At 38.6% G+C, this 25,870-nt stretch overlaps 2 protein-coding genes across 2 annotated transcripts in view; one reads left to right on the top strand and one right to left on the bottom strand.

Moving 5' to 3' along the window:
- LOC142340548 (transient receptor potential cation channel subfamily M member-like 2) overlaps positions 1-25,870 on the top strand; it is a 296,757-nt gene that overhangs the window by 124,229 nt on the left and 146,658 nt on the right. The gene's annotated exons all lie outside the window — the stretch shown is intronic.
- On the bottom strand, positions 4,601-6,375 carry LOC142340550 (uncharacterized). The gene is made up of 2 exons (XM_075391192.1): positions 6,339-6,375; positions 4,601-6,224 (listed from the first exon to the last, which is right to left on the bottom strand). The coding sequence occupies exons 1-2, from the start codon at positions 6,341-6,343 to the stop codon at positions 4,790-4,792; spliced, it is 1,440 nt and encodes a 479-aa protein (XP_075247307.1). The 5' UTR covers positions 6,344-6,375; the 3' UTR covers positions 4,601-4,789.

Genomic DNA, 25,870 nt, shown 5'->3' with positions numbered 1-25,870 from the left:
AATGTGGCTGTTGGCTGGAAAGTCATGGCTGAAATCTTGTTTTTATCTCTTCGATAAAATTTAAAAAATCATCAAGGGTTGACTCTTCACCTAGAAACGTGCTAATAGAGATAAACTTAAAAGTCACATCTAGAAAACGAGAAGCCAAAAATCTAGCCTATATTATACATTACGTATAGGGTAATGTTTTTGTCAACTTTTCCGTTGAACTTTGAAACGACAAGGTCCGGAAATAAATGAGCACAATGTTTGGTTTCTAACAGAAGTTGATGTGTTCTAATTTCGTCTCACTTCTTTTTTTACCGTCTGAAAGGTTAGTTTTCCATAACCTAATATTTACAGTTCTTGCAGATAACATCTTATAAACATAGTGCCTTAAACACTGTGATGTCGTAAAATTGTTTTTGAAATTTTGACTTCTGCTTGTATTTGCTGCTCTTTAGTAGTCTCAATACTTAGTCTCAATAATAACAGTCCCAATTGGTTTTTTGAGGTGTTGTAATTTGATTCATCTCGTTTTGTTGAAAGCTTATCTCCGTAATGACATTTGAAAACATTTGTTTTCAAAAACTTATTTGGATTTTTGAGCTTCGCCATTTTTTTCGTTCTAATTGTAGTCAGACTCTCTAAAGACAAGCCAGGAATCAGTTTCTGGTAGCATATAACTTAATCTTTATACTGATTTAATTTCAATCATTGTTAGGCTTTGTTAGAACTGTTACTACGAGATTTCAAAAAATGTTTGAGATTTTTATATATTTGTACAGTTTAAAGAATCTTTGTTTTCTTTTTAAATTATAACATTGATGGTAGGTACCATTGGCTTTGAAATAATACGCAATTGAACGTTTTTTTAATTCTTTTAGTCACGAGTTTATGGTTTTAATGGCTTCATTTCCATTTTCGCGCAAAGTTGAGTTGATCTTTTTAATTTTGCCGGTATTTGTTCTTTTTTGTAGTCATATCACACCGGATAATGACAGCTCTCAATTGCTATTATGGAGATATGATTGAACTTATTGGCGAATTCAGATAATATCTAATGAGAATAATTACTTTAAAATTAATTGCTTTTAGATATAGAAACGCAATCTTGAGGTTCGCAGTTTTTCGCTCTTTTTTGTCGACTTGTTACACGGCCGTTTGACAGGTCCCATTTTTTTCTGATGAAGTATAGGTTAATTTATTTTGCGTAGGTTGTATCCGATTTTTACATATACATCGAGTTTTGGCTTAATGTTTGTTTGGTTTTCATTACAGTCTTTTCTAGTAGTCCTATTAACAACAAGTTTTATCGGCAGCCTAACGTGGCATTATTTTATTGCATTAGCGTTTTTCGAACGATATGTATGGTTTTGAAACTTTACTGTCCCTTCATCATTTCGTAGCCAATTGAGTCAACAATGTGGATGAGCGGGGTCGGAACATTATGTGCCAACGCACATTACTGAGCCTCCTTGTTCGCTTAAAAAATTTGTTCTGTTTATTCTTATATGTAACGTAATTTTTTAAAAGTTTTATACGTTATTTATTGAGACAACAGATTCAATTACAAAAAATCTAGCTTTTGGCTGGAATGTCATTGCTGAAGTCTTATTTTTTTATCTCTTCCATAATATTAAACAAGGCGGCTCGGTAATGTGCGATGGCACATAAGGTTACGACCCCGCCTATCCACAATTTTGGCATAATTGTCTACCAAATGAGGAACAGATAGAAAAACCTAAAAATTATTTTTTGCGAATCCCAAAAAAGCAAAGTCCTTTTTGCGAATCCCAAAAATTCCCAAAAGTCTTTTTCAAAAACTTCTGTATGAACGATAAGATAGCCTCCAACGCAAATAACTCAGTGGAGTAAAAATGGATGCATTAGATTGCTGTAGTATGTCAACATTAGGAAAGCGAGTCAAGACGAACAGCAAAATCAAACAAAAACAAACATTAATTACATCAAAAAATTTATGTCGCTCTTAAAAACTAAAATTAATAACAAAGTCAACATACTGTCAGATAAACCTAAAAGTAAACAAAAATAGCTTATAAATCACCAGGAAACATTTGCGACCAGTCCATAAAAAGGTTTGGTAACAATTATACAAAAAAGAACAAAAACGGTAAAAAAAATCAACTTATTTTTTTGAAACAGTTAACTTCAAAGTAATAAATACCATTAGGAATCAATTAAAATTACCACAAATTTACGATTACCACTGCTTCTATAGAAAGGCATTAGGACCTGTATTTATTCATTTTTTAAAGCGGCTAAAAAGAACAACAAAGAACAAACATAATTTCAATTAAAACTTGCCAGAAAACGCTGTCAAAACCGTCAAGCCAAATTTTGGCACTCAAAATATATTTGATTGCGCCTTCTCCAAACAGCTATAATGTACTTGGCCATTCATTAGTAAGACTAGGTAACAAGTAGACAAAAAAGCGAAGTGCTAAAGTATGTAATACTTTTACTTTTTTTTTTCGAAACAAAATTACATTCAATGTCATGAAAGGCATTAATTACAAAAAGAGCTATTTAAATGGGGTCGTTTATTCATGAAAAGGAAGCCCTCGACACCTGTAATTATCCAGAATATTTCTTGCATCTACAAAGAGAACGTCAAATATGACAAAAATCAAATTAATTTACTTTTTTGTTGTGAAAAACCGGTGTCGAAGCCAGTAAGGTCATAACAAATTCTTTAAAAAAAGATTTTGCGACGACAATCCCTTTTATTCCCTTGACACCCATAATGTCATATTTGACCTGTAATTAACTAACGAGATTAGGTAACAAAAAGAAACATAAAAAGAACAAAATTGCGAAGTTAAAAAGTTTTTTCTTTAATTTTGGAAAACGATTGTTTTCAAAGTCATGAAAGCCATCAGCTATCTACTAATATCAGAATATCGGTTCTTCTATTTTTCCATGAAAAACCAATGAAAGCTATCACTATACAGGAATTTTTATACGACCGAAACGACAAAGTATAAATGACAGTTAGAGACAAAATTAAAAAATTCAATTGATTTCTTCAAGAAAGAGGCGTCGAGGCCGTTAAAACGATGATATCTATATTTAGGATTTTCATATGTTAAATTGTGCCTTATTCTGAATGCTAATAAGGTGACATGAGAACTGTCAATAATGTGATAATGTGACAAAATTAGAAAACGTGAAAAACTGGCAAATATCAAAACAAACAAAAATCTGAAATCTTGTAGTATCAAAGCCAGAAAACAATAACTTCAGGCTTAAAACTGCAACCGAGAATAAATGCTAAAATAGTAGAAAGAAGAAGCAGTCTTTCTTTGCTGACACTAAACTGGAAGTTGAACAAATTAAGAAAAAAATAGAGGAAAAGTTAATTAAGCCATTATTTATTGAAAAGTCAATTTTTTTTTAAAAAAAGAAACGACCATAAACTTTCAATTAAAAAACTAAATGCATTAGCTTGGAGCTGCTTAGCAAGCAAAATGGTTGGACCTATCACTCCTGAGCTTTGATTTGATATGTTCTGTTCTTTATTATTAAAGAAAAAACTTTTTTTTAAAAAAAAAAAGACCGGCTGATTACAACCCGATTTTTTTTGGATTGTAACAGTCCAAGAATGGCCCAAAACTAGCCCTGCTAATACTTAGTGTCCGTTAGGAACAATTAATTTTTCGAATGTTGTAGATAGAGATAATTTGTTAGTTGAAAACTCAAAATAAATTCTGCATTTTTGATAATCAACGAGTAAAGTTAGCAAAAAACGGCAAAGTTTTAACTACAGCGCACTCTCAGCGGACTCTGAAGTAGAAATAGCCCCCTCTGAGTCTACAAAGATTGTATGAGTGTTGTTTGGGTGTGTACTGTCGGCAAATTTAATCAAAGTGGACTAAAGTAGCTTATTTCGTGCTGTTTTTGATGAAAAAGACTAAATTTTGAATTGTTTATCTAGATTTTTTGACCAAAAAATTAAATCAAAACAATCAACAATGCTTGTTCGTCTTCAAAAATAAATTCAACGACACTATTCTTAAAAATTATAACAAATTTTAGCAAAATTGACGAAAATTTAGGCAAAAATTCCGGAAAATGTGAATAAAAACAACGTGAATCCTCGATAACTTCTTGTAGAAAACGAAAATTAAAAAAATCTTTTTTTTCCACATTTTACGCCGGACGAGCTTTCTAATGATACCAGTCTCAACTCTCTACGATGAATATATCGAGCGGCGAAAATTCACGGAACAAAAAAAAACCCATTTGAGTATATAGTTCCTCCCCCCTCAAGAGGGTCGGAACAATAAAACATCAAGGTGTGACTCTTCGCCTAGAAACGTGCTAATAAAGATGAACTTAAAAGTCACAACTAGAGTAAGAGAAGCCAAATATAGCCTATAATATAAATTACGTATCGGGTAATGTTTTTGTCAACTTTTTCCATTAAACTTTGAAGCGACGCGGTCTGTAATTAAATGCTCATAAAGTTCGTTTTTAACAGAATTTTAAGTATTCTAATTTCGCCTCACTTCTTTTAACGTCTCAAAACTTAGCTTTCCATAATCTAATATTATTCATAACATTTCACATTCATCGCGTAAATATTGAGAACTGATATTTTTGAAGGAACTAACGATGTCATTTTTATTCTCAAAATACTTCCATATTTAGACAGTTAAAACAGACAGTTTTGATGATAAAATCACTAATATGAGTTCTTTGTTGTTTTGTTTACTTCTAATTGGTCTGTAATGTTGGTTAATTTTCCCAAATTGATGTCCGCTTGTTCACATGAGCTCACATGTTTTCAGACTAATATCTGATCTCGCTCAAAATTATTTGCTGTTTTATGATTGCGCTCGTGTTCTTTGCTCGTTTTGTGATCTCTCTCGTGTTTATTGTTTGTTTTATGATCTCTCTCGTGTTTATTGTTTGTTTTATGATCTCTCTCGTGTTTATTGTTGTTTGTTCTGTGATCTCTTTCGTGCTCTTGAGCTGTCTTATGACCTCTTTCGTGTTGTTTGGCTGTATTATGATTGCGTTCTTCTTCTTTGATCACTTTGTGATCTCTCTCGTGTTCCTTAGCCGCCTTATGATTTTTTTCGTGTTCTTTGGTCAATTTTCGATGTCTCTCTTGATTTTCGGCTGATTTATCTGTTTTGTGACTTCGCTCGTGTTCTTTGAACTTTTCTTGATCTTTTTCACGTTCCTGTTCAGATGTATGGTGCCTCTCGTGTTCTTTTACTGTTCTGTGATCTCGTTCGTGTTCCTTTCCAGTTTTGTGTTGTCTCTCGTGTTCGGTGGTCAATTTTTGATCTCTCTCGTGTTTTTTGGTTGTCTTATGGTCTCTTTCGTGCTCTGTCGCCGACTTGGGATCTCTCTCGTGCTCCTTTGTCAATTTGTGATCTCGTTCATGTTCTTTTGCAGTTTTGTGTTGTCTCTCGTGTTCTGTTGTCAATTTTTGAGCTCTCTCGTGTTTTTTAGCTGTCTTATGGTCTCTCTCCTGATCTTTGGGTAGTAAATGATTTCTCTCGCGTTCTTTCGTGGCTGCCATTTTATTATCTCTTTCGTTTTCTTTGGCAGTTTTATGGTCTGTCTCGTATTTGTTTTCCAACTTATGATCTCTCTCGTGTTCTTTGGGCAACTTATGATCTCTTTCATGTTCTTTGGGCAACTTATGATCTCTTTCATGTTCTTTGGCAGGTTTATTGGTCCGTTCGTGCTTGCTGGCTGAATCATGACTCCTTTCGTGCTCTTTAGGCGAACTCTGGTCTCGTTCGTGACTTGCAGATTTGTGATAGCCCTCTTCATGTTTTGACGCCCGCTCAGTTTCTGAATCTTTGCTTTTCCAATTGTCTCGTTTTGTTTTCAAAAATCCTTCCCTTTCTGCGCCCCGTTCCGTCTCTATTAGGTTAATGTTGTCCTCCTGTCGCTCTAACTTGGAGCCCTCGCTTTCTTGTTCCTCAGTTGGGACCCCAAGTTTAAGTTGCATGCCATTAATTGCTGCCCCTTGAATAGAATTGTTCATGTTCAAAATGTGCTCCAAAAGATCATCCACATTTGTGCCAACTTTTTCGCCGGAATCCTCGTCCACAGCCTCAATTTCCAGCGTCATTTCCGCTTCAAATTTGATATGATGCTTTTTAGGAGCGGGTTTTGGGGTTTCCGGCTCAGGCTCCGGTTCCGGTTGGGGCACTGGCTCCGTCTCCGGCTCAGAAATCGTGACATCGAGAGCTTCTGGGCTGAAAAAATGACCTAAGTTATGTTTGGTTCCCTTCAATAAGAGGATTTTTGGATGAAACGAAGGTTCAATAGTTTGAGAAATGACAAAACAGTTAAAGAACACGAAAACTAACAGCATTTTTGAGCAGTTTAATGAAAATGAAACCGTTGAGCACAAAATTAACCGGGAAAAATTTAAAAAAAACCAGGACGCGACAACGTGATATTAAGCAAAAATGTTCAATTAAATGGTGTTTTTGAGCTTTTGACATCAGTTTCGGATAAAATCGAGTTTTGTTGAAGAGAAGAGAATTTTCAACAATCAGTCTCTAACTCGGCTCGGCAGCTGTTTGAATTACAAAAGCGAAAAGTACTACCAAATTGAGTGAATTTTTACTACCAAATTGAGTGAAAATTTTTTACTGACGTTTTCATGCAAGAATCTATTGCTGAGAAAGAAAGCTGCTAAATTACTACAGGTCAATGTAGACGGGCGATATGGCGTCTTTTATTTACGGGCCAATATACGGCAGTAATTTAGCAGACTAGCGAAAAAAAATTCCATTTAAGAGCTTGGCAAAAACAACTGAAACGCCTTGCTTTTTAAGAAGCAAAAATTTTGCAGCAAAAATTTTGTAAGCAACAAAATGGGCGCTTTCTTTTGCAGGATACGAAATTGATACTGCAATATTTTGCAAGATAGGTTATATTCTACGCCTAGGTCTTTGCTCATCATTTTTTAATGAACTGAATCATTATTTTCTGAAGTATGAAATTGAACAATCTTGTGTAAGCAAAATTTTCCGGCAAATTTTCAATGCCCCAGTTTTTGTATTTTTTCCCAATTCGCTGAAACTAGGACTACTTTAATAAACGTGGCCAAACAGTCGAATGTGAAATATAGCGACTGGTTTAGAAGTGCTGAAACATTTGGCATCTTTTTCTGCTTCACGGATAGCTCTGCCCAATTTTTTGGTTGTGCGTTCCATTTAGTTTCTGGAAAATTATACAGATACAAAATGTTCCTCTTCTCATAACTTTTTAGGAAGGCCAATTCTAATTTTTCCAAGGTTCTGTATCAAACCTGCTAATATTGTATACAGTTTTTTCAAAAAGAAGGACTATTACAGGATTATGCAGTCCGTTAAAAGCTCCTGCTCGAACCTTATAAGCAAATACAAGGAGGCTCCTTAATATGCGTTTGCATATAAAGTTCCGACCCCGCTCTACCGAAATTTTGACAAAATGGTCTAGCAAATCCGGAAAAAATAGAAAACTTTAAAAATTCATAAATTGTTCAAGAAACCACTAAATGAATAAAGTGGTTCCTCATTAGAGGGCCGTTAAAAACTGCTAATAATGAATCTACGAGATAGACAAACGCAAAAGTCAAACCAAAACAACCAAAATTACACTCAATACTCGATGACTATATTTATAAGAAAGCACAATCAAAATGGCATCCAACAACACCTAAACTAAACAAATTAACCTTTGCATTACTAAAAAAGATGTGAGACCTGTGCCTAATGAGATTCTGTAACAATTTGAAAAAAAAGACAGCGGAAAGGACAAAGTATAAAAAAAGCTTCAATTTTTGAAAATTGATACTTTCTAAATGATTACAGTAATTAGGTAAAAAACTGCAATCATTAAAAGATTCTTTTTTACCAATTGATGTATAAATTAGAAAGAAAATAAAACCTGTTAGCTTATGCATCCTAAAAAAGGAACTCAGTGCTGTAATTATCCAGACTTCTATTACCATAGATAGACAAACCGTTAATCATAAAACAATTTTTGAATTCCGTCGTTTGTACATTCAAAGGAAGTTTTTGGGATCATTCATAATCTGAAAAATTTTGAAAATTTGAAAGTTCTAATAAATTATGCCATAAAATGAAAGTATTGAATTTGTTCACTTGTACTTTCAAAATATGTAATTGAGATCTGTTATAATCTAGAATATTTTGAACGAATACATAAATAACAACAAACAGATCAACACTGACAATTTTAATAGGTTACGAGAGAGAACAACGTCGCAGCCGTCAAACTATTAAAACATTTTCGGAGGAAAATAAATGTTTTCAAGTAACGTTATAATTTGTCAAGCATTCCAGGAAATTTTCTCACATGGTAAAATGATTGATTAGACTTTGCTGAAACTAAGCTACAGGTTGACAGAAGTATGATATAAAAATTTCATAGTTCGAAAATTCATCAGTTTTTTAAAAAAAACAGACGTATAGAAAGTCATAAGAGTCATAAGATATCGACTAGAAACAGGGTGTGCTTTTAATTGCACCAATTAAAAAAGTCAATAAGAATTTTCGATTAGTGAGCCTATTTCATGAGACTGCATAAAAACTACAGGCAAAAGACAAGAATTCAGTTTAAGTTTTGGAGATCTTTTTGACAAAGACTTGAATACCATGAGCTCATAATTAAAGCTAATATGTCATGTTCATGGGAGCGTACTTTCTTGTAAACGGGACTTGCGTTAATTGAATCGTGATTACAGCCATTTGGGCCATTAATTAACATTGAAGCAATAATTTCAAAAAAATTTTGAGTAAACATGGGACTCAATACAATCTGAACAGTTTTTGACATTAAGGGTCCAATAAGACAAGAAAACGGGACTTGGTATATCTGCGCATCCAAATAAAGCTCCTAATAACCCATATATTTACGAAGTAAATAAATGGTCAAATTAAATAGTTCAATTTTTCAAAACCAAATGATTAGTTTTGGATACAGATGAATTAAATTAGCAAAGGCGGTCAGTGTTATCATTCAAGAAGGTTCCTATAAGAAATGGAACCAAATTGATGCTTTATGTTGCATATGAAAAGATTGTTTTAGCAGTTTCCAGATTTATACTTCTGGCAAACTAAAAAACAAAATGGGCTAAAATGCATTTGGCACCTTTTCTGCTGTGAAAGTCTGAAATTTATAGATTTTTCAACAATTTAGCAAAAAAACTGCGATGAAACGATTCAGCAGCCCTCCTTTATTTTTAGAGGTAATACCTACAATACTATTCTTGACAATTTTGACAAATACTAGCACATTAACAAAAACTTGGATTAAAATTAAGGAAATCGTGAACAAAATCAACGAAATTGTGTCTAATAGTTAGAAAACTTTATTCCTCGATAAATCCCTGAAAGAAAAACAAAATTAGAAAGATCTTTTAAACTATACGTTCTAAGCTGGACGGGCTTTTTTAATGAAACCACTCCCAACTTTCTGCAATAAATATATCGATCGGCCAAATTTGACTGAACAAGGAAAACCCATTTGAGTATATTGTTCCGCTATCCCACTAAAGTGGGTTTGGAAAAATAAGATAGATTTAATTCTAACGATTCAAGTTTTGACACAACGGTTTTCAATGATTATGAGTAGGTATAATTTTAATTTTCTTTTATCTTTTACATAATGCCAATGTTCACTATTTATTCACAAGAGATTTCCAGATTACAATGAATTGCTAAGTTGCACAAGTGGGTAAAACATATAACCCGCAAACTTTACAAATCAAAACAAATCAGAAGTCATCAATCAATCAAAACAAAATAAGGAAATCAAGCTTGTGCTCAAACACTCCGCGCCGCGTGCATGAGGATAGAACTGCTGAAAAGTTTCGGCTTTCAATTGTTGGCTGCCTAAAATTATGAGCAAAGTGCGTTTTGCAGACTGAATTAGTCTTTCCCATATCTCACCGAAGTGAGGGGCTAGAAGTGGATTCAATTTCCATGTAATGTTTTGCTGCTGTAACTGGGACTTGATGTAGTTGTTGTCAACACTGATTTTGTTCAGATCCAACACATTTTTTGCAGATGTGAAGTTTGATCCATTGTCAGAAATGATGAATTCTGGATATCCTCGTCGCGATACAAAGCTTCTAATAGCTAGTAGGCAACTATCTGTGTTAAATGTCTGACAAACCTCCAGATGCACAGCTCTAGTGACAAGACAGTTGAAAAGACATACACATTGTTTTTCCAATTTGCGATTTCGATGCTCTATGTAAAAGGGTCTGAAAAAGTCTAACCCAACATTTAGAAAAGGATATTGTTTTTCTGCTTCTGCGAACCGGAAACTGGGGAGGTCGGTCATTAGGGGGGTAATATTTTGTTCTGTCCATCGTCGGCAAACTAAACCAGGGCCACCAATGTTCATTACTTATTCACAAGAGATATCCAGATTACAATTATCTGCTAGGTTGCACAAGTGGGTAAAACATAAAACCCGCAAATTTTACAAATCAAAACAAATCAGAAGTCATCAATCAATCAAAACAAATTAAGGAAATCAAGCTTGTGCTTGAACAGCCAATATGTTGACGCCTTTAGGGTGATCAAGCGACAGAATTAACTGGTAACGTATAGCTCTGTAATCAACCTAACTTTAATCAACTCTGGTTAATCTGGTTCCCATTTCAACAGCTGCATAACTTAACGAAGAAGTAAATGGTTTACGGCCAATGGACAATTTAAAAATTCTGAAACAGTAGCGTAACTTTGGTTCCGGATTGGGCTATCTTTCTGTGCCACTCTTTTATGTCAGTGCTGTTATATGAGGAATGGCTAGAAAAAAATGGCGGAAAAATAGTCTGATCAACTACAAAGTGACGTAAGTAACAATTTTTGTTTTCTCAATAGGAGTTGATTGATCAAATACCTTACCAGAGATATCACACGGTTGTTATCACCATATTGAAGGTTTTTCATCAACCTACCGTTGCCTCGGGGTGTGATAATTTCTCAGGAGCCATAAAACCGTGTGGTAATAATATCTTTTTTGAACATAAAATAAGTTCAAAAGTGACAAAATATTTGAATTGAGATCTTTTTTGAAGGCTTAGGGGGCGAGTATTTTGACAGTGCGTAGACTAATCGAGCAATTTATCGATCAAATGCAATCTTGATTTGATAATAATATCTACTTCCATGGTAGTCTTACATTAGTAACAAAAGTAAATGTTCGGTTTGTGGTTTGCTTACAACAATTATTAGGCATTGATGGGCTCACAATAAATTTTATGTCGAAAAGTGTAGTATAATCGTTATAGCAAAGTACAGCAAGTAATCAAAATTCATACAACTGGAAAATTACATCCAAAATTTCACAGGAAAGGCTTTGGTATGCCTTCATGTAAATTAGGAGAAAAAGTCCGTACTTTCTCGAAGTAAAGCTTATGATGTTAGGAAGTAAATAAGTAAGCGAGATATTTTTAGCCCATCAGAATCGAGTATTTAAATAGGAATTTATATGCGTATAAAACGTTCTAATATGCGTAGAAAGTTCCGAAAAAGTTCATTTAACCTAAATTTAAGTAAATATAACCGCTATATGTATCGATTAAGCCGGCTTTCGGCTTAATGTTTTTAGGTTTTCTAGACAATCGCTGAATGAATACGAACTGATTTGACGTCAATGACATCAGACGAAAAAACCTGTTAAATGAGCATAAAAAATCGTGCCGTCTAAGTTCCACTTGTTCCTTTGTACGTCTTAATGCTCACACATTACTTACACGTTGCCTTATATGCTAGTAACACGTTGCTATAGTAAGTCCCATAAAGTTGCAACGCAAGCGAACGTTCGAAAAGCGAGACTGCCTGAAATTGAGCAATGAGAGGCAGACGTGCGTCTGACGATTTTGTTAGTTTAGTTTATAAAATTTTTGATTCATTGGCGCCTGAAATCACTTTTGAAGAATTAGCACAAAAAGTTTTGAGTAATCGGGGCACAGTTTGGAGGATCATCAAGAGGCGCATAGGTGGGACCTTGCGCCAGCGCAAAATTGATCTTGGCCCCCCTAGAGTTACATCAACCCAACAAGATGATGCCATTTGCCGCGATGTACAAAGAAATTCACAGAAAACCATTCGACTTCACAGTCAATTTTACGGATTATCCAAGTCTACCCTGCAAAGACGAGTGCGAAATGCTGGTTTTTTGTACCGCCGAGCTTCCCCAAAATTTCCTAACGACCATTCAGAGAGAAAAACGGATCCGTTTTGCTGAAACGTACCTCGATTTTGATTGGAGCAGAGTTTTTTTTCTGATGAAATGGTACTGAAATTGCGAAAAGGACGAAAAAACGGCGAGATTTGGATGTGGCGGCGGCATTGTGAACGCTTTGAGCCAAGTTTGGCTATGAATGCATTAGTTCAACAAGCTGGAAATATTACGATATGGGGCTGTTTTAATTTTTTTTGGATTTGGATGCTTGGAAATTTTTGAATCAACCATGGACGCATCACATTATGTTAATTCCACCTTACCTAATTTTCTCATACCAAGTGTTGATTTGCTCAATCCGCCTAATCGGATTTGGGTCTATCAACAAGATAACGCATCTCCACATACTGCTCGAGTTACAAAATCTTTTTTACGGGAGCACGATATTCCACTTCTGGAGTGGCCGGCATACAGTCCAGATTTAAGCCCTATTGAAAACGTCTGGGCAAGGATCAGAAAGAAGTTGGCTGATCATCCTCCCACAACGCCGCAAGATGCTGCTTCAAAAAATCATGACATATGGATCTCATTTCCCGAAAAATATGCCCAAAACTTAGCTTTGAGTATGCCAAAAAGACTCCGAAAAACAATAGAGAGAAGAGGATATAGACTATAGATAATTTATTTTGTTCATAGTTGTTCTTTTTATGCCTAATTTAGTTTGAACTCTGACCTTTTCTCTTTTCGAACGTTCGCTTGCGTTGCAACTTTATGGGACTGACTATATATGTCGATTATAGAGTTGAATTGAAACCTTATCGGTAGACTGTTTTACTTCTCAGCTACATTTTTGGTGCGGCTCCAACTGAACACAAAGGACAACACTTTTTTACATGACACAATTTATTAACGAACAGGAAGCCATACTACTATTGTTAGACTAATTGTTGTGATGAATAGTCTGCAAACTGATGTCAATTTTACTGCGCAGATGATCGGGTCATGAAATTTTGTCTCTGCATGCCTACGAGCGAAACCGCCAGACATTTCGCCAAGCAGCTTGATCGTTGGAGACGCATTTCAAAAAGTTTTGTTTCGAATTCCTCTTTGCTGATGCGCCGCACCAAATTCACTATCCAATGTTCGAACCTGGAAAACTAGCCTGGAATTTTGTGAACAATAGTGGCCGGCTTCCTGGATCTCCAGGCAGAAAAAAGACCGAGTGGAGATCTAGATGCAATAGTACACTGACTTAGTGAAAGTGACGACGCAAAAAGATGACAATGTACGAACCTAAGAATCGCATCGGACCAGAAGGAAACTGTAAGACACAACCAAAGCAATACTCTAAATTTTTGCTGTAAATTTATATTGAATTTAGACGGCAAACTCCAACCCCTAACGGACGCTGTTGATAAATTTTTAGAGATAGCGCCTTAACAAGATCTTTAACGGTATCAGCTGATAATATAGATAATTGGTCACCATTAAGCCCCACAAACATAATTTTTGGGACGAAAAAACATCGATTTTGAAAATTTTTGTTTGCTTTACCAGAAATTCGAAAAATTTGATACAGTCGGTTCGCATATCAAAAAATCACTTCTGATATAGAGAAAATCGAGAAAACATTATGATAAATTGTTCAATTTTGAATTGTTTTTGGTCAATTTTGATGCAATTCTAAAAACTTTTGAAAATCAATACCGAATATTGATTAACCGTTTTTCAAGCTTAAAACCGTCCAGTTTACTGCATTAACGTTCCGTAATCAAGAATTTGCAAAAAATTGACCAAAACTTGAAAAAATTGGACAAAAGCAGAAAATTTTGACAAATTTGTCAAAAACCGTTTTTCTCAACAAGAAGGTTCGTAAATTGAGTGAAACTCAATACACAGAAAAAGTTGTGAATATTTTCACAACCTGCGGCCTAAAAAAATTATCGAGTTCCCATAATTTTTCTCATCGCTCAATTATGTACAATTTTTCGTCCGCGTCCTTTTCGTCCTTTAACTTTTCAATTCTCCGTGTTCCGTTTTTCTGTTCAATAACGTCGCTCTCCCAAAACGTTGCTTTCCGTTTTCTTCCGCTACTTTTCCAGATTTCGTTGTAGTATGTCATATGTGATGAAGTATGTTGTTGTTTTTGCTGTAGTATGTTGAGTATGCTAGTAGTCTGGTTTGCTGTTTAGGTCTTATTGCTTTCTAGGGTGTGACTTAAGTTTATTCTAGAGTTACGGCTGGATTGTCCTTTGACTTTTCAACTTTACTAATTTACTAGCCCTCCTGTTGTAGTATATTGATTTTGCTGCTGTATGTTTGTGTGTACTTGTATGATTGCTAGTTGGTTTGACCTTGTTGCCTTCTAGGATTTGACTTAAGTTTATTCTCGAGTTACGGCTGGATTGTTTCTTGACGTTTCCAACTGTCTTAGTCTACAAATACACTTTTGTAGTTTGTTTAACTTTGATGCAGATTGTTTAATACCGTTAGTATGCTGATTGTTTGTTGTGGTTTGGGCTTTGCTAGGATGTGACTTAGGTTTATTCTGTAGCTACGGCTAGTAATTTTCTCGACCTTTTCAACTGTCGCCGAGTAAATTGAATTGAATAAATTATATCATTAGATAGAGAATTTTTGTGCGTATTATATCAAAACTTTTGCTTAGATTTTGCGTTCTAAATGCAACATACGTATTATTTCTGAGAAATACCAAGGCCGATTTCCCACTAAGAATAACTTCCAAAATTGCTCAAAACTGATCGCTTAGCCTAACAAATTCGGTTTTTTGAACGGATAAGTTTAAATTGGTGACCTAGACTAAGACCTGCTAAAAAAGATCAAGCTAGATTTGCCTTCAAGTAAACGATGCTTTTGCCTTAATACGTTGTTGAATACAGTTGTTTTTCTTGCTAAAACGTTGCTTTATACGATTATGAATTGAAACTCCGAAAGTCTGAGTTTATCAGCTTTATGCTGGTGCCGCGAACCGGGACAAAATGTACAAGAGGAAATTATTGCAGTTAATAAAGAAGGGAGCTTGTTTACACTCAAAACATCCACAGGATTTGATTCTCAACACAACTGGTTGAAAGTTGTTATCATAACCCATTTCGCCATTTAGCACTTTCACAAAAGTTATAACATAGTTAGTTATAATAACTTTGGCCCGTTCGGCAATAGTTTGTGATTAATTGTGGGTAATCATAACACGCATATTTCCCAAGTAAGATTTCTTACTTAATAAACACCGAACCTTCAATTGCTACGAATCGAAGTTTAGAAGGCATATATTGCAGCATCGATCGTTGAATCCCTAATTTTAATATTGATAAAAGTGCCAATTATTTGATAGAGCAAACAATCCAGTATTCGCCGAAATTTACTTTGATGAGAATTGTAGTCGCGGCTGTTGGTCAAGTAAAGTCATTTTCTTTTTCTCCTTGTTTACCATCAGTGTGACCTACACCCAGTGGAACCTACTCTTACAGTACAAACAACTTGGACTGACTGAAGTTTCAAATTGATCAGGAAACGAGACTTAGTTGACATTCGAAAAAAACGAGGACACCCAAGGTACTCAGTTTTACCCCAATGCCGGTCGAAGTGGGACATCAGGAAAGAGTTTGAACCTGGATGTTGCAGATTTTAGCGCTATCAGAGAACCCGAGGAGGAAAACTATAGGTCAACCGAGGGACCATAGTAGCAGACAAAAAACTGTAAGACTGCTCCAAAAAGACCTATAACTTCAACTTTGTGATAAATTGATAAATCTAAACCGGCAAATCTAGTCAACCCCACCTCCATAGTTATCATCTCCATATATATAAGTAACCTTTAATTTGAAATCTTGAGTAGGTTAGTACGGTCACCGATAGTCCACTCCATATATTTTTTTTGTGCAAAAACATCGAATTTCAAAAATTTTGGTCAAAATTATAGAATTGACCAAATCGAGATAAACGCTAGCATATTGACGGGTAAAGTCTTATATGTTTTAAATTGCACGAAGCAAAAAAGTTTGAAAAAATTGACCAATTGTGAGAAAATTCCTTAGCATGTTATAAAAAACTAATCCGGGATGCAATAATTGCAAAAAGTTGTAAAAAAAGAACAAATTGGTCAAGTTTTTCAAATTTGGAAAAAAAACTCAGTTTTTATTCAAATAGGCGCTCATTCTTGGAAGGTCGTGAAAATTGTGCATTCAACACCAAGGTTCGGAGTTTGAGCAAAGCTCACATCAATTATGTTGTAAAAACATTATATGATTTTTATATTAGCTGCTAGCTCACTGCATCACGCCATAAAAACTGCATCATGCCTCAAGCGTTACAAGACCATTTTAAAAAGGAATTTACGCCTTACCTGGCCGGAAGTTCAATCCTTACGCGGTGAAAGTACGAAAAACTGCTCAGTTTCAATTGAGTCATTTCTTCCGCGATAAAAATAGGCTAGATATATGGCATGATGTGAACAAATCATCGTCCCGTCATCGCAGTAACAACAATAAGCCTTTAACACCTTCGCAGCTTATTGCAGTGCTTGAAGAGTATCAGGAGCGCATAGAAGCTATAGTGTATTGCCCCAGAGAGGGAACTCCTGATATTTACGATCAGCTCAAGCGTAGTACTCTAGTTACCATCCACATATTGAGAGACATTGTGTCTAAACGTAAACAGAAAGATCCTAGTTTACTTAAAGAGTACAGAGCTTTACACCAAAGGCCTGCGCTTGAGCTGAAAACACTCACTATAGTGTTAACACATAAGAGCAACCTCCGGTCCCTGATATCACGCTCGCGACCGAAAAAGCTCTCTAAGCGCCGTCGTAAAACGCTTCGCACCCGTCATGCGTTCGAGGAGGCGGAACTCACTCAAGCCTTTGATAACCTGAATCTCACGTAGTCTTTCGTTGTTGTGGGAGTCTACCCGCTGACTGGCGGTGTGAATTAGTTTACTCATGAGTTACGGGTTAGTTTGTGGTTGGTTCTCTCCAATGGCGCTTCACTAAACGTTTCGCTCTCCCCATTTGTTGAGTTATTCACAACCGTCCGTTTTCCTCAGGTTATCTGTTTTCATTTCACGTTTCTGTCTTTTTGTTTCAGTGTTACTGTGTTCTCCTCTAATCCCCGTTTATCTGTTGTATGATGTAGTATTTTGAGTTTTTGCTGTAGTAAATTTTTTTCTGCTAGTATGCTGGTTGGTTGTTTAGGCTCGTTGCTTGCTAGGGTGTGACTTAAGTTAATTCTGAAGTTACGGCTGGTTTGTTCCTGACTTTCACCACACTTGGTTGCTAGCAATTTGTTGTAGCTTGATTATTTTGGTAGTATGCACTTTTGTTGTCTGGGCAGTATGGTTTGCTAGGGTGTGACTTAAGTTTGTTCTGGAGTTACGGCTAGTAATTTCCTGGCCTTTTCGACTTATGGTTATACTACTTCGTTGCCGTAAGTTGTTTGATCTTTCGATGTTTTGATGCCGTAGATAAAGCCCCATACTGTTTTGTGCTAATTTACCTGGCAGTAGCTTCTCTCCTTCTTTCTAGGGTGTGACTTAAGTTTATTCTGGAGTTACGGCTAGTTTGTTTGGTTGATTTCATTGCTGTGGTCTGCTAGCATTGATCTTTCCGCCTCCTTGCCTGTGGTTTACCGTCTCCCACCCGTGCTTTCCTTCTGGTCCGTACCGTTTTCCCGTTTCGTTGAGCGCCGTCAGCCCGACATTTCCACCCCCCCCCCCCCGTGCCATTTTCCCGCTTCGTCGCGCGCAGTTCGCCCGACGCTCCCGTTTGTCCATCCAGTTTCCCGTCGCGTCGTGCGTTAGTCGTTCGGCGTATCTTCCCGTCCCTCCAATCTCCCGTTCTGTCCTGTGTCGCGCCTTCAGCGCTCACATTTCTTTCTTTCTTTCTTTCGCCGGGTACTAATGTACTCGACGAACAACTTTGCTCTTTGGCGGTTTGCTAGGCAAACCGTCACACTAGGGTTGGGTTCAACCCATTTGTGTTGTGCTGTTGTATGTGTATGTGTACTTTTGTATTAGTACCAAATTAAACTTTTGGTTCCTGTTTTCATAAGATCATGGCAACATTGCAGGACAAATTTAACAAACTTTATAGTGCGAGGTCAAAATTAGAGGCTGAACTTAATAACATCTATGGTGAAAATAACAATGCTGTTGATAAGCAAGACAGGAAAGTTAAGATCGAACGTCTGATTTTGAAGTGCAAGGATGCTTTTACTAGAGTAGTTGATAAGAATGAAGAGCTCTTTGATCTGGCACAAAAGACTGAAGATCCAGATGCTGCCTGTAAGAACCTTGAAAAACGGTTAGAGCCTGTAGCAAAGAAAACTGATGAGGTCATTGCTGCTGCTCGAGCGTATATCAATTCGGTCCATAACAAAGAGACAAAGCAGAGCTGTATACCTCTCACCATTCAAGATCAGATTCACATATGACTTCCTCAAAAAGATCAAGTCAGCGTCAATGAGACCTAGAACTATCAAAACTCAAAAGGGAGGAACTCAAGAAACTGCATGAGGCAAAGCTGCGCATTGCTAGACAGCGTCTTGAAATTGAAAAACAAACGAAATTGCGGGAATTGGAAATTAATTGAGCAGCTTGAGGAGGTTCATCGCAAGGAAATAGCTGCTGCAGCCCTTGAGAAAATTGAGTTGATGACCAAATCATCAGCAGACGGGTCTGGTACAGGCAAAATAGGTGGGCTCTTTACGGAAAGAAGTTCAGTCAAGAGCAAGAAACTTGTTCAAGATTGGGTAATTTCGTCACCGGCCGGGAACATGGCTGATGTTGCAAACGAGCCGAGTTTGCACTTTTCTGGTTCCATCGCCCAATCCAACCAAGCAATTGTCCACCGACCTTCTTCAGCTCAACTTCCAAACTCACACTTCAATCTCAATACACATGGTCCAGTTGAGGCCAACATCAACCTCCCTGTCCATGAGCCGCAAGAACCAAGTAGTAGAACCAATGTAACCAATGATGCACATGTTGCAAACAACATCATGCAAGAGCCGCGACAGCCTCAATATACGCCTCCATCACCACCAATAAACTTTGGTATGCCAACTCAACTAAACGCCCCAAACACAGCCCGATAACTGTCTCAAGCAACAATGCACTTCGATGGTTTACAGTTAGATCATCAATTCCCTCAAAGGTCGAGCATGCCGGGACAGTTGAATTTAGTCAGCCCTCCGCGTTCACCACCTTTAAATACACTCGTTAATGCTCCGCTAGCACTTAATCCGCAACAGGCACACGTAAATGTACCAGCCCCTCCATCCCCCGATCTAAACCCCGCACCACCGCAGTTCCCGTTAATCCCACCAGCATTCCGCTTTCCTCCTTCACCGCCACAAGCACTCCCACTACACGCCACTAACCCCGTAGAGAATAATGTCAATCTGTTACCCCATTCTCCGCCTGAACCGTTCATTTCCTCGGCAAACGTTTTTGTACCTCAATTAATTCATCCACCACCCCCACAAAAGAGTTTTCAGCCCCAAAATTTTGTCCCTATAACCCACGCACCTCCTGCTCCTCCGAATCCAAAAGTCTGGCTTTTTCCGGCAGCAGTCCCATCTAATGCAGTACCACTTGTTTGTATATCTGCAATCTTATACACCGCACAACCGGCCCCGTTAATCAACCCTCATATCACTACATGGCTCCGCTCTTCTCATATACAAGCAACTGCAGGCGCTCAAAATTACGTAGCCTTAGACTTCATGCAAGCGAATGCATTAAGTTCTTCCACAGGTACCGCCCCCACCTCTGTAACTCCGATCATTCCGCCAACGTATGGAGCAACCGTTCCGAACCCGTTGTGTTCGGGTGGCCCGCCGCATCCCACACCTTCGGCTCCTTCTTTGGACTCTGCGGATTTGATAAAGCAGTTGGCGGACGCAATTACTTGTAAGAAGAACGATCCACTGCCCGAGTGGAAGTTGTCACAGTACAATGGTGATCCCCTGCAGTGGCACGAATGGTTCGGACAATTTAAAAGCGCCATAGACTCACACTCCTTCACTGATGATGTCAAGTTAACATATTTAAAAACTCTTGTAACTGAAAAAGATGAAACCGCCATCACTGGGTTCGCATACTGTGGTGTAATGTATAAGGATGCACTTAGGACACTTGAACGTAAATTTGGCCAACCAGAGGCAGTAGTCAGTGCACACTTAGACAAACTTAGCTCTTTTCCTCCGTTAAAGATGCACAATAGTGATAACATCATAAACTATTCTGCAACAATTTCAAGTCTTGTTGGGGTCTTTAAATCACTTTCATATGACTCAGATCTGAAGAGCACCTCACTTCTTAACACGGCTGTGCAAAAGTTGTTGCCCAATCTGAAAGAGTCTTGGTCACTCTTCACAGTGAAGAAACAATGGGTTAAGCCAACACTCCTTGACTTCAACGATTGGTTGAAGGAGAAGGCCGAGGCACATGATTTAAGGAAACAAACTTCATCAAAGGCAAGAACTGAGGATAACTGCAACTCAGTAGTAAAGACTAAAGATTCCTCAAGAACCTTTGCTGCTAATACGCAATCTAAGGGCACACAGAGACCAACCTCAACATCGGCAACACCTCCAACCCCTCGCTGAATTGTGTGTAAAGGTAACCACCGCATCTGGGAGTGTAGGTTAATTAAAGAAATGTCTCCCACTCAGCGAGCAAAGGTAGTGGCGGAAGCAACATTGTGTTTCTCATGTTTTAGAGAAAAGCATATGTTCAGGCGATGCCCAAATCCCAGGAAATGCAGGAAGGATGGTTGCAACAGCTCTCATAATACACTTCTTAATGAAGCTGAGAGGGTTTATCCATCAAAATCTCCTTCAAACAACAATAGTAATTCTAATGCTGGCGCAAATCAAAGTAAACTTTCTAGTGCTCAATCATCGATTAAGACCACTACTTTGTCATCTGTGAGTAATGTGAAAGGCCTCCTTCAGGTGACTGAATTACAGTTGAATAGCTCTTCTGGTAAAGATACCACGGCTTTAGTTTTGTGCGATACCGCTTGCAGTAATTCTTGGGTGTCCAATGATCTTGCAAACAGACTTTGTTTGCACGGTACAGCACTGAAACTAACAGTCAAGGGTATAAATACCGAGAAGGCTGTTGACACTAAGTTAGTTGAACCACGTGACAACCAAGCATTTGAACCATTTAAAGTCTGCCCTTACGTAAAAGAAGATTTGATTGTAGGCGCCGATTTCATTAACAAGCAATTCAGGAAGCATACCCGCACCTAGCAGTTCTAGACCCAGTTAAATATTGCCATGGAAACATCGAGATAATACTTTGACAGGATGTATATCAAGCCATCCGCCCGTTAGAGTACTTTGCTGCCGACGAGATGTCCTCGCCCTTCGCTGTTCGCTTGCCCATAGGTTGGGTTATAAGCGGCCCTCTACCGTCGTCTTCAGGTTTAGTCTCGACTTGTTTCAAAGCTAATATGGAGCAGGATTTTGAACTCGCTAGTCAGGTAAAATCTTGGTACGACATGAAGTCGTACGGCGCACTTAAGCAAGTGGACCCACGATCCTCCTCGGATGCACGTGCGCATGAAATTCTTGAAAACACCATCGTGCATAAAGGAAAAAGGTTCAATGTCGGAATGCTATGGGCTGAAGATAACATCGAACTGCCCAACAATTATTTCTCAGCGCTTGTTCAATTAAAATCTTTGGAAAAGCGGCTTGCGAAAGATCACAATTTAAGGGAAAAGTACTCGAATACCATCAAAGAGGACTTAGACAAAGGTTACGTAGTAAGGGTCAAAGATGCTCATAAGGTGGAAAGTCGGTCGGAACGAGAGTGGTACCTACCACACCATCCGGTTGTTAACCCGAACAAGCCGAGCAAGGTCCGTAGGGTACTAAACGGAGCAGCTAAATTCCACGGCGCATCTCTTAATAAGTCATTACTCACCGGACCTGACTTACTGCAAAACCTAATCTATGTACTCCTACGGTTCAGACAACATCCATTTGCCGTATCCGCCGACATCGAGGGAATGTACCATGTGATCAGCCATCATTGCGCTTTTTGTGGCGGGAGGACCCCACATCAAATGTTGTGTACACCAGTATACACGCCACATCTTTGGGGAAAAAGATTTGCCCACCTGCGCCAACTACGCACTTCAACGCACGGCAAGTGATAATGCTAAGGAGTACCCAGAAGCTGCAAAAGCCGTCCCTGAGAACTTCTACATGGACGATTACTTAGACTCAGTGGAATCCCACGAGAGGGCCCTCATAAGGTCGAAGGAATTGGTACATCTTCTCCATCTATGTGGGTTCAAGCTTACTAAGTTTGTAAGCAATGTACCAGATCTGGCTGACCGAATTGATGAACCGAATGTCATCGTTTCATCCAAGGTGGAATCAATGCACGTGCTTGTGCTTAAGTGGGATCACAAGAACGATACTCTGGTTGTGAGTAGAGGTACTAACAGCACCATCGCAAAAAGTCTAGCACAGCGCTAGGTTTTGAGTCTAGTGTCAAAGGCCTACGACCCAATTGGTCTTGTCGCACCGTTTACTGTTGGTGCTCGTTTAATCTTGAAAGACATCTGGCGTGTCAATGGACAAAGTTGGGATGACGAGTTGCCTGGTGTGTAGAACTGCCGCGGTTAGCTGAGATCACTATACCGAGAAGTTACTTTTCAGGATAAATCCAACATCTTGAACTCCACATGTTTGGTGACAGCTCGCAAGACGTATTCAGTGCAGTAGATTTTCTTACGGCTCAAGTAACTTGCACCTCCGGGGAGTTTTTAACAGAGCTGGCGTTTGTCTTGGGTAAGGCCCGTGTTGCACCTATGAAGGTAATGACAGTTCCTAAGTTGGAAGTACAAGCCGCTCTCCTCGCTGCCCGTTTAAAAAGGGAATTCTGTCGAGCATTAACGGTTACTGCGGACAAAGTCTTTATTTGGACAGATAGTACCATCGTCTTGCAGTGGTTAAACTCAACAAACAAACACCCCATCTTCATTGCAAATCGTGTTAGTGAAATCCTGGAGAACACCAGCGTTGACCAATGGAACCACGTCGCCACTTGTGATAATCCGCCAGATGCTGGCACGCGTGGTATATCCGCTGAAGTTTTGCAATCAAGTAGCTGGGTGAGGGGTCCTGACTTCTTGAGAACTAAGCAATTCCTTTTTGTACCAAATACTGACGTCGTTAATAAGGTCAAGATCGGCGTTAAAACTAAGGAACAAGATGATGACTCCATCTCATCTCTAGCCGCATCCGTAACCAAGCCCCCTAAGGAACAAAGCATTAATCTAATCCCGTTTGATAAGTTCAGTTTTTATCAAAAAATTACTTTGTGTCACCGCAAATGTGCTCCTTGGTTCAGGGAGAGTCCTTTAATACTGAAAGACAGGATCTTCTTGACAACAAATCCGTTAAGAAGAGCAGCCACATTGCTCAGTTTACTCCTTTTATTGGGCCTCATGGTCTCATCCGTTCTTCTGGTCGACTCCGACGGCTAGTGGAAATTGACTTTGACGCTAAGCATCCTATCGTGCTGGATGCGCGTCATACTTTTGTTAAACTGTTTCTCTGGCATACTCATTTGAAGAACCATCATCAGGGCATCGATTACTTAGGGTCAAAGGTACAGGAACGTTATGCTATCCTTAAACTACGTTCAACACTGCGTTCCATCAAATCAAACTGCGTTTTGTGTAGAAAGTTCCGTGCAGCAACCATTCAACCGATCATGGCAGACCTCCCAAAGGAGAGACTCGCATACCAGTCTCCTCCTTTTACCAACACCGAGGTTGATTACTTCGGCCCATTCTACGTCACAGTTCGTCGGACTACCGAGAAGAGGTGGGGATTTCTCTTCACTTGTCTCACTACTCGTGCTGTCCATGTTGAAGTTGTTCTGTCAGTGGACACTAGTTCCTGTGTAATGGGACTGCAGCGGTTCGTCTCCCGTCGTGGTACTTCTGCTATGATTTGGTCGGATAATGGTACGAACTTCATTGGAGCGGAGAAAGAGCTCCGTGAATGTGTGGAAAAATGGAATACGCTTAACATTGCCACCGAACTTGCACACAAGGGCATTTAGTGGAGGTTCAATCCACCCAGTGCGCCACACCAAGGTGGCATCTGGGAGAGGTTAGTTCGTAGTTTTAAAAGAGTACTGTACACTATCCTCGGTACGCGTCGCCTCACAGATGAGGTGTTGAACACAACCTTTCGTCTGGTCGAATACGCACTAAACTCACGTCCCTTAACTCCCGTAAGCGCCGACCCGTCCGACCTAGGCGCAATAACACCTAACCAGTTTCTACTCGGTAACCAAGCAACCGGAAATCCGTCTATCGTTGGCGTTGACAAGTTCGATCATCGTAAGCGGTACGCCCGTGCACAGTCCTACGCCAATGCAATTTGGGCACGTTGGCTTAAGGAGTATGTACCTGCGCTGAACCGTAGATCTAAGTGGCAGGCGCCTGCCGAGCAGCGTCTTAAGGTTGGTGATTTGCTTTGGATCGTTGAAGATAGCAACCCTAGGAGGTACTATCCAACTGCTCGGATTGAAGAATTCCGTTACGGCTCCGACAGCGTCGCCCGCTCCGCCGTCGTACGAACGTCGTCCGGATTGCTCGTCCGCCCATTTGTTAAGCTTGTACCAATCCTCCCAACATCTTCCGGGCCGGAGGATGTTACCGAGTAAATAGAAATGAATAAACTATATCATTAGATAGAGAATTTTTGTGCGTATTATATCAAAACTTTCGCTTAGATTTTCCGTTCTAAATGCAACATACGTACTATTTCTGAGAAATACCCAGGCCGATTTCCCACTAAGAATAACTTCCAAAATGGCTCAAAACTGATCGCTTAGCCTAACAAATTCGGTATTTTGAACGGATTAGTTTAAATTGGTGACCTAGACTAAGACCTGCTAAAAAAGATCAAGCTAGATTTGCCTTCAAGTAAACGATGCTTTTGCCTTAATACGTTGTTGAATGCAGTTGTTTTTCTTGCTAAAAAGTTGCTTTATACGATTATGCATTGAAGCTTCGAAAGTCTGATTTTATTAGCTTTATCACCCTTTTAGTTTACTACTGTAATGCCGTATTTTAAATTGTTGTTATATTAAGCCCCATAATGAACTATGCTAGATTATCTTACAGTAGCTTCTCTCCTTCATCCTAGGGTGTGAGTTAAGTTTGTTCCGGAGTTACGGCTAGGCTGTTTGGTTGAGTTTTTTTGCTGTGGTCTGCTAAAATAGTTCTTTCCGACCTCATTTTCCTCCTGTTCTTTCCCACCGTCACATTTCGTTGCGTTGCTCGTTTTTCGCCCGACTTCCCGTTCGTCACGTTTTCGTTTCGTCGCGCGTTCCTCGCTCGACTTCCCGTGTGAGCTTTAGTCTCCCCCCGCATTGAGCGCATAGCGTTCAGCGCTCCACTTCTGTTTTTGTTGGGCACTGTGTGCTCGACGACCTTTCCTGCTCTTTGGGCGGTTTGTTTTACAGACTGCCTACAGTGTGCTGTGTTTGGTGCTTTTTGCGTTGGGTTTGTTCAGCGTGAATTTGGTTTGTTTGGAGTGTGCATATAATAGATAACCGTTTGCAGTGGTAGTTTTGCTGGTCATTGGAAATAATAACATTGTGACGTCTAATAGTCTTGATCAAA

The sequence above is a fragment of the Convolutriloba macropyga genome, chromosome 6 (assembly GCF_964194025.1).
Source record: "Convolutriloba macropyga chromosome 6, txConMacr16.3, whole genome shotgun sequence".
Lineage (NCBI taxonomy): Eukaryota > Metazoa > Xenacoelomorpha > Acoela > Convolutidae > Convolutriloba > Convolutriloba macropyga.
Note: the sequence above shows the minus strand (reverse complement) of the source record. Positions and strands in the feature narration are given on the sequence as shown.